Below are 9855 nucleotides of genomic sequence, written 5' to 3' on the forward strand. Positions count from 1 at the left end.
ACGTTTGTTATCGCGCACGCACATGCATTGATCTACGGAAACACGTACTGTACAATATGATATATGATACACCGACGGAATGGCGATCTCGACTCCACAACCTGAATAAATTCAATAGACACCCTCGACATTGAGAGCGGGTTTCTCTTTCTCTCCCGCATGAACCTTCTTTGCGACAATGCCCTTATAAGCCATTTGAAAGTCGAATTGCATGTCTTTCATGCTTCCGGGAACCCCCTTCATGAATTCATAGACCTCGAGAACTCCAGATCTGAGTGCATCAATGTCACGGGCACGATGAGCGGATGAGGAAGGTTCTAGCTGCTTGCGTAATCTCATTCCCCTCTTGAGGAGCGCTCTGTAAACAGGACGGCGTTAGCTATCGTATGTTGCCGAGTAAGTGAGGGACGGACGTTATCTCGCTTCTCTGCTGGCCCAACTCCTCAAGCTTTTCATGAGACTCCTTGTTGAAAAGGACTTTTGTCTTCGCTTTGGCAGCGTGAGTCAGAGCAATGCCTCGTCCCAAGCACACCAGGAGGTGAGGCAATGGTCCAAGGAAAAGGAAGGTATAATAACCTGAACGCCATTCAGAGGACTGCGTCTCCTTCAGGCATGTCATGAACATCGCATCAATTTCGGCGTTAACTGCACGACTCGAGCGGCGTCTGATGTAACGGCGGTATGCGTTCTGAATGTAGCGAGCCGCCTCTTCCTCCATCACCGATGGTCCGTTGGTGCGTAGCGACTCGTCAAGATCAGGTGCGAGCAACGTCGCCGCCACATCCCAAGTCTCCGACGCATCACGGGTCTCTGTATCAGCATTCGCCGTGACATCCTCTTCCCCTTCTTCTTCTCCTTCGAAATCTTGAGGTTGCGGTTCCTTTATCTCTTTCTCATCATACTGCATAACCTCTGGTTGGTCTTTGGAATGTCCTAAGCAACGTACGGGGGCAGGGGCCTCTGCTCTCAGGGTAGACTGCGTGGTCACTGCACACGATGAAAGGAGATGGGGGATCTCCATGGTCTTCTCGTATACGAGCCGTCGGCCTATACTAGTATAGACTCGGGTATGATGGTTCATCGTTTTGTGGACAAGATGCACCAGGTTGTCTACTCCTTTATCGAAAGCCAGGAGAGCTCGCAGGTAACCGTCGGAGGGTGGTGCCCATCCTAGCAAGGGTGTCGTCGTGTACCTGACCACGTCATTCACATGTTTCCGATAGTTAGCTGGACGCCAATTCGAAGGAGAATTGTTTTTGTGCAGAGAAAGAATGATCTTGTCTATTGTGTTCCTCAAGAAGCGATTACTGATGTTATGGGCAACTAATGAACACAATTCAGCAACGAATAGGTTTTGAAAAGAGACAGTAAACGTACTAAGGCAGAGAGACCTGCAGCTGTGATACATATAATTAGTATGCACATCGCCGATGGACAGATATTGAACTGAGCTCACATCCGGGAAATGAGAAAATTGCGGAGAATGGGCGTAAATCTCGTATGGTTCAGCCAAAGAAAATCTGCCTAATTGTAGTCTCGGATCTCCGAAAAGTCGGGAGACTCACCAGTGCCTGCTTCTACGCGCAATGCTTCGACTAGCCTCGCTATCTCATCCAGAAGCTTGTTCATCAAAAGCAGGTTGGTTTTTTTCTCCGCAGTGAATTTGTGGGGAAACAGTAGCCAATTACATGGAAGGACGACGTTATGAAGGGGAATCTCATTCAAGTCTGGGTCCATTCGATAGTTGATTACAAAAGCGCTGCAGATGTCCTCGATACAGTCGCACAACACCGAGAGGTTGACATATAAACGATTATCGAGGACATGTCTGAATTGCACTTAGTTCATTGCATGTAGAGACAAGAAGAACACGCTTACAGAATATACAGAATACCCGATGAGATGCTGCTGCGGGTCGCTCCTTGGTAAGAATTGAACAGGTCATGAGCCATATAGCGTTTGTCCCACTTGCGAACGAGTTCGAACGGTCCGGAGATTGTACACTTTGCTCGAGAGATGTAGACAGGTGTGTCGTCCCTGTCAAAAGCAAAACTAAGACTGGTGATTCCCATCAACACCGTCAAAAATTCAGCCTGAGTATGGGATGGGTCGAGCGAGTAGAAGGATTCACGGATCCAGAGCTTCCCCACTTTCATGCCATCTCGACGAAGAGGCATCAGGTTCATGTCGAGGTCCGCAGGGGAACCTTGAATGAAGAAGGGTGGATTGTTAACCTCGTAAAGATGCTTGAGCCAATTCCGCATGCTGATAAAGTGATCAGTATGAGTACTCGATCATAAGCTACCTCCAGGCGTACCTTTTGCGTCGCTCAATGTATGGGTGAGCGGAATACATGAATTGCAAGATCAGGATCTGCCAGATGTGGATGGCAACACGGTTGTTGTAATGCTGGCGATCCAATCTCGATACTGCAACATGCTCTTGGGGACAGTTATCTCTTCGACATACTCCGGATATCAAGAATTGCAGGCATTGCGAGAAAACGGGAGATTTGCAACACATAACATCGATCTCCGATATTTTGTCTTTCAAGATCTTTCGAATGGATTGTTGTAGCAGCTGGGTGACGACTCTACGAGAAGCTGTGTACCCGGACGAGTGTTCCGATACCCAAGTGATCCCCTGGCGATCTTCCATTAAGTTGTTGTGGAGGAACGTTCCATCTGGTATGAGAAACTGGTCACCGGATAACCGCACGATGGAGAATAGTCTCTGAATACCCCTATGCCCCATGGGGTCAGGGAAGGTCAAAGTCAGATAGAGCAGTCGCGCATAGGCGTGAAATTGTTGAAGGAACTGTTGCATCTCATCTACCGTGAAAGCTTGAATATCTGTGGTCCGAGAGAATATATGGTCCAGGCAAATGAGAGCTGCTGCCTTGTTATTCTGTTTATCAAAGTTAAGCGCAAGATTTCTCAACGGCTCATGATTTCCGCGCAAGATGTTTTGAAACATCGATATCTGGATGTCGATCAGTCCAGCGGTTACTCTGAGACTGCTAATACGTACTAGATCACGCGTGGCCACCGTTAGTTTGTCCGTCTCTAGCTGGTCGGCAAGAACGATGAAATGCTGCATTTGCTCATCAGCAACGGATTGTGCAGTGGTTCTGAAGGAGCATTTGCGCCAGAAGTATTCCAATATAGTATCGGCCGCACGGATAGTAGAATCGTCCTTGCTGTCGTCCTTGATGAATGCCCGGACAGCTTCCAATGGCCTATTCTCTGACAAGTGAAGCTCTGCGGCCTCATAGTACCTCGAGTGAGATTCAAGCAGTGAGGCACGAGCGTAATCGAGATCATAGTCCTCCATAAATTCGAGTTCCTCCTCAAATGTCGAGAAGAGGGGTAAGGGGCGCCTACGCAATTGCTATTAAATAAAAACATTGTGGAGAGTGTAAGACTTACCGAGTTGTCCTGCTGCAGTAAAACAGTCTGCACACAGTCCATAACTCCGCCGTGGTCTCTTCAGGTATATCCGCGCCATGGTCATTGAGGACATGAAGGGTCTTGTCAAACCGTCCAGCCTTGCGATACCTCTTCGCCGCTTGCTCGAACTCTTGAGCACTGAGATAGGCCTCGGCAGCTTTAAGATCATCTCCTGCTCGAACGTAGCAATCCGCCGAGTTACGATAGTATTGGAGCTTCAGATTTCCTGTCGCAGTCGCCCCACAATGAGTAAAGGCATCGGCAGCCATGTTAAAAGCTCTTTTTTGGTTGCTGAGTAAAGCCACTCCAACACTAGAACGTGCAGCTTCTCGGAGTTGATATGCTTCACAGACCTTCACTTCACGACGAAGGTTGGCACGTTCAAAGCAGTGGATAGCCTGCGAGTAGCGCTTGTGCGAGAATAGTGAGCGCCCGAAGGACGCCCATTCTTCTGGAGTCGAGGAGACTGCTAGATGAGGGACATCGGTGCCGGGGGTACAATTCTGGACCTGATTGCGAGACGTCCAGAATATCTGAAGAGAAAGGTTATCAGATCGAGTTACACCAACACGTTGCTCTAAACGTACACGCATCGGCTCTGATCTGTCAGATTTGTCAACGATCCATATGTTCTTCCTTGCTCGTGTGATTCCCACATAAAGAATTTTGAGCTAATAAAGTAAGCCAGAGTTTATTTCGAGGATCGGTGTGCCCACCTCGCTGCAAACCCCAGCGTATCGCGCTTCGTCTCGATCGAAGTTCGGTGCATATCTTTCACCGTCTACCCCATTGAGAACCACACGCCATCGTGACAGATCTACAGCAGAATCCTCGAAAAAGTTGTACAAAAGCACCTGACCGAAGTCAGACATCCATCAGATAGCAAACTTAGCTTTCTCACATCATTGAATTCCAGGCCTTTGCTCTCATAAAGCGTCCTGAGTACATATGTGAACATGAAAACACGGAGTAGAGATAGTCTTAATACGACTCACATAATCAGTCCAACCTCACCAACTTGGTCGCGTAACCTCTGACGTGCTGCATCGTCACGCACAAGAATGCCTAGATATCTTATCAGTGTATGAATGGAACCTTCAACCAATTGATTTACATTGCTCGGCTCCGAACTCAATGTGACCACCCCTAGAAGAATCCTCAGGAAGAAAGGTGGGCTATCGTCCAGGTCCACTTACCTCGACCCAAATAAGAACTGCTCATGATGGACGGTGTCTTTATCCCAACCTGTAAAAAACACAGGCTTATGCCCGTCAACCACCCCCATTTCTGGCCGAAGTGTGTCAATTGTGTTGGGCCAAAACTTTGTAATGAGTTCGATCACAGAACGTGCACAGTTGACGATACCACCGTGCGATCTGTAATTGATCGCCAATTGAAACATCGCAGGCTGACGAAGACATGCCCCAGCGGAATTGACCGAAGGATTTTGCTGCTGCTGCTCCAAGGTATCAATTCAGGCCCGAGCTAAGTCACTGTCTGCTCACCTCCACACGGTAGAGAAACGCTTTCAGGTCATCGAACCTGAAGGAACTCCCTGCAGAAATCGTCTGTGCGGTGTCCCCAGCCCAGAATAAACCGTCTGGATTCCTGCATAGTTGCCTCAAAACTATAACAGAAAGTTCTAAAGGGATTTATGTCAACGAAGAATGAAGTGGCCACTTACAGAGTGCGTCGATCAGAAGGTTGTCTTGTGCTTCGTCGACATACCTAGTGCAGGTGGTCAGGGGCAAGATGCATTGGTGGTGATAACACATACAGATAATCAATCTGTTGGCCAGGGAATTCTTTGCTCCGCAAGACCTTGAGTATTGCATGCGTGCTGTTTGGGAAAATATCGTGACATGATGTCGGTGAGAAGGGGAATAAGTCATACCGGTCTGCAACATCATGATGACGTCGCTGCCTCTTGATCTTCGTATAATGCTCGAATATGTCGTACAAAATTCCCCTCTGATTCGCAAAATTTGGGTTAGAACGATGAGGAAGGCGGAGGTAGTTTGGGCGATCGAGGACTCCTTCAGGACAGGTCAGTGCGTGTTCGGAGCCTTTGACAATCCCTGTATGTATATTAAAAAAAGTGTTGGTGTCAATGTAATACAAATAGTACTCACCCATGAATTCGCTGAAAACCAACCACGGATCTGATGGGGCAGTGTCAGTACTCTATTTTCATCATAAGAGAAAAGGACACTACTGAGATTTTTGCTGAGATTCTGTGGAAAATGAGGCCAGTATTGATTTGCGAATACATCATAGGTGACGAAACAGTCATGCGCGTCAGCATCGTCAACATTGAAGAAAAATCCTGCACTGTCTTTCTTGCTCAGGATATCTGCCGCGATCATTTTCGCCAGCTACATAAAGTTTTGATTAGCTTGGAAACTGTCTAGACGACGGATTGGGACGCACGCGATCGAAAGTGAGAAAAAGAGGGAAGTGCTTATCCTCAAGTTCGCTGTATTTCATCGGCATATTCATCTGGGATTCAGGCAGGTCGTCGAGATCAACAAGGCCCTCCTGAACACTTCGTGCCTTCATTTTTGCAAGCTCCTCCAGGGTATAGCCTGCTAATGCCAGAGATTCGAGAAGCTTCGTGAAATACTCTTCTACTTTCGTAGCGAGCACTCTGGATTTGGTGACAAAGATTTGGCGTGGCTTCGGCATGTCAACAGCGCTCATCTCCCAAGCTCGCTGAATTCCGAGAATCTTAAACAGCATCGTCGTGGTTTTTCTAGTTGAATGTGATATATAAGCTATTCATATTAAGGGCAGGACACTTACCCCGTGCCGCTGCGACCCAAGACGTAACATGACGTAGTACACTCAACAATCTTTTGTTCTTGGGGACTGAACCAATATCGATCAGTAAATTCGGTCCATTGGGACAGAACTTACGTGAGCATAAAGACGTGCTGTACATCTTGGTCTGCGATGAGACCTTTTGCAAAGATGAGAATAAGTGGCGAGCCAACTACATGATCACTCACTATGCAAGAACGCCTAAAACAAGAAGTTATCGAGTCAATATTCGCATGCCCATAAACCGTGTTTATAAGCTTACTTGCGAGAATGTGACATATTTCTCCAAACTAGAAAATTGTTAGATGGAAACCAATTTGTATAAGGATAAATGCATACACAAGCAAAGAGTGAAGCTATGACATGGATCAATGACCGCACAAATGACAACTGAAAATACTCAACGTGGTCCATATCCTTATTACTAAGATTAAGTGGACTTCCTGAGCATTCTGGCTCACGTTCAGCTAGTGGGAATGACGCAGGCAGAATCGCGCTGTCTTTAGATAGGACTGGTCTGTTCCGAAAGATACACCTGCACAAGCAACGATTCACTGAAATGCATCAAGAGTTGAAAGAATGTCCTCACCTTCTACGATATTCTCTGCCCTTGCGTGCGAGATGGCTACCCAAGGCATCCCATATTCCGTCAAGCTGAGCATCCATATAAATGCCGTATATCTTGATTACTGGAGTTCATATGAGTGCTAATGGCGGAGAGATGTAATTGCACTTGATAGTTTACCTTGTCTTTCGGACTGTCAAGATCAGTCTCAGTATCATGCTCGATGTTGATGTAAAAACGACGTACTTTTCCATCTTGGTCAGGGACACAATCGATTTGGTACTGTTAGAAAAGGTCGGTCACCTCAAGCTCAAAACGACGTACGTGGAATTACACTTACCACTAACTGTAGGTCCTTTGTCATCTTGGCATCGTAGATGGGTATGCCTGCATCCGGCCCGTTAAGTCGTTTCTGATTATCGTCTGAAAAATGGCCATTCGATAGTTGTCTGTAAGAACGATGAGATCATTGCAGTAAAATTATTCAGAAGACCGACTTGATCTTCTTGAAGATGATCTTGAATGTCTTCTTATCTGCTCTACGGAACTCACGCAAATGTTTGTAGGCCTCCGTAGATATCAGGATTTGCCACTCTCCGAACCCATCCGCGTTGTCGAAGTAAAGTGCAGCCTTCATAGGCTGCACCATTTGGTATGCATTGAGTCGGTCTGTTGGGCTCTCGACATCCTCGGTTGACGAAACTTCAGGCGCAACATATTTGGCATACTCTCTCACGATTGGGAAGAGTAAAGCTTTGATGTCGCCTGCCAATTCCGTCCTCCGCAGAAGCGAGAAGTAGAACTTACAGAGAGCTGTCAGGGGAAACGTCAAAAAAACAGTGAATATACTCACCGAGAGAGCATTTTTCAGCTTTACAAGAATCTGAGTAGACAATGATGCGGCAGCCTTGCTTGTGAGAGGCACAACCACATCAAGCCTCACGAATAGCGATGTGTCGATAGACGTATGAGCTTTCGGGCGATTATGCTTGCGCATTTTCTGAGGCACTTTCTTCTTGACGAATCCATCATCAGATTCGTCGGAGACATCGATCTCGCCTTCAAAGGACCCTGCACCAGAAAATTCCATACTGTTCAACGCGAAAAGTACAGGTAAAGCGCCCTCGATGAAGCATCTGTGACGCGTGATGTCCCTAGAGATATCCATCGCTAGAGACTCGGCCGGAAAAGCTAAAAAGTTCATAGACAGATTGTCCAGCATCTTTCTCGCGATGGATGCCGGATATTCTTGAGACTTCGTTGGAAAGTCTGTCATGATCTGTGAGATCATTGCCTCGCGGCGATCCCAAACTGTTACAGAGTCAGAGTTGATGGCGCTCGAAGAAAGTTTATGAGATACCAGATATGATATATGCAAAAATATGGGGTGACGACAACATATGTTCGACCGTAGCTTGCAATGCGGTTGCTCCTGAACTTGACATTGCGTCCAGATGACGCAAGGCGGCTCTGAGGCCCGTCTCGTTGACTATTCGATCTTTGGAGAATAAGTCCAACATGGTCTGTTGAACAAGAGGAGTTTATGATGACGAAGTGGTTATATGAAAGGCTGGGGAACTTGGACTTGAGCTGTGTCAATGGTACAAAGGAATGCCTTGAACTTGAGGCAACTCTGCAAGGATGTTGGAGTCCTTATATCATCGAGTCAGCGCTCTGCCTGAATTTCCAAACAGGTTGAGGCGCAAATAGCACACCCAAAATCGACACCTGCGGGCAACCTGAAGCTGTACATGAGCGATAAACTTGGACCCTCAAATGATCCTAGATTGTGACAAGAACACGACCCTTACGTAGGTGGGACCAGAATCACCAGATGTGTAAGTTAGCATTCCGAAATAAATCGGCTAGGGCTAGTAGGGTCACCTCATTCCAGGATGGCGACAAAAGTTCGCGTCTAGACTGAACTTTCTTGGAAATAAGGCCACAAGTATCAAGCTGGACCTACAGCGCGTGTTGTAATAGAAGCAGATGAGAGGCACAATATGTTAATTTTTCGGAAATCTCCTACATACATTTGAAATCATACAAGCATATATCATCCGTTCACCTTCGAATGTTTACTACAATGAATTACAATAAGAGATGTCTGCATGTACACTGTTGTCCTTCTCTTGCAAATACCGTTCGAATGTCTCGTACTCTTGTGATCACTGACATGATATCTTAGTGGGATTTTCCCACGCCATAGGGTATTGGGCATTGTGTTGACAATACCAAGTACAGCTGAGCGCTGATCACCGTGATCACGAATTGATGATCCAGCACAGGCTTGCGAAGTTCATAAAACGCACGGCAGCCAATCCGCGAGTGTGGAAGGTCGTTATCAGTATGATGCACTTCAGGTAAGTTCAGACCATTGGTGTGTCTCCCAGACATGTCCTGACCTCATGTTTACTAGTACCTATCAACCATCGTACAGAACACATTGCAAAATATCGTGCCATCAAGATCGAGTGGAGCTCCGTGCAGCAACCTCCGCTTTGGTCGAAACGACTCTGACTATAAGGTATGTCATATAGTATCTAAAGACAACTTGGACTAGATCTCTTTCGTGAATGAAGTTGCCATCTTTCAAATTTACAATGTACCATACACGCAGATACCGTTTTCGCATAATATTAAGATGGACGATAATCCACACATATTGATGTACTTATTTGTGCAGGAGCCAGGATGAGCCAATCATAATTGTATCATTTCACTATATTACATCTTCACACGAGGTGCAGCGCTCAGCTTCATATCATGACATTCTTCCTTCAATCTTCCTTTGTCCTTATCATCCTTGTGCACAGCCATATCATATGCCTTCCACCACTCGCTGCGATACTGAAAATAGCGCTGTATAGGTCATCGAATTCCTCCCAAACGTTTCAAAGGTCCATCATCTCAGCCCGAAGTCTCATTCTCAATGTCTCTCTGTCTACTTTCATCTCGATCTTTCATTCCCCTTCAAACTTGCGTTTCGCGCCATATTCTTCTTGTGCGGTCACAACTAAG

At 46.5% G+C, this 9855-nt stretch overlaps 1 protein-coding gene across 1 annotated transcript; it reads right to left on the reverse strand.

The window, feature by feature from the left end:
* Nucleotides 1-111: 111 nt before the first annotated feature.
* Nucleotides 112-8374, reverse strand: F5147DRAFT_794237 (uncharacterized protein; the record flags this gene model as incomplete). Its single annotated transcript, XM_041443137.1, has 35 exons — nucleotides 8195-8374; nucleotides 7688-8145; nucleotides 7332-7636; nucleotides 7175-7283; nucleotides 7081-7116; nucleotides 7015-7027; nucleotides 6859-6958; nucleotides 6675-6804; nucleotides 6609-6625; nucleotides 6532-6559; nucleotides 6458-6470; nucleotides 6366-6408; nucleotides 6252-6317; nucleotides 5880-6201; nucleotides 5665-5824; nucleotides 5582-5611; nucleotides 5344-5527; nucleotides 5227-5289; nucleotides 5134-5177; nucleotides 4955-5076; nucleotides 4646-4905; nucleotides 4564-4595; nucleotides 4445-4514; nucleotides 4351-4387; nucleotides 4166-4303; nucleotides 4037-4120; nucleotides 3429-3982; nucleotides 3031-3379; nucleotides 2318-2982; nucleotides 1879-2265; nucleotides 1566-1828; nucleotides 1457-1524; nucleotides 1378-1397; nucleotides 414-1307; nucleotides 112-358 (listed from the first exon to the last, which is right to left on the reverse strand). Exons 1-35 carry the CDS (start codon nucleotides 8352-8354, stop codon nucleotides 112-114), a joined length of 6471 nt encoding a protein of 2156 aa, XP_041284618.1. The 5' UTR covers nucleotides 8355-8374.
* Nucleotides 8375-9855: the final 1481 nt, after the last annotated feature.

Source organism: Suillus discolor (assembly GCF_016758755.1).
Source record: "Suillus discolor strain FC423 chromosome Unknown F5147scaffold_183, whole genome shotgun sequence".
Classification (NCBI taxonomy): Eukaryota; Fungi; Basidiomycota; class Agaricomycetes; order Boletales; family Suillaceae; genus Suillus; species Suillus discolor.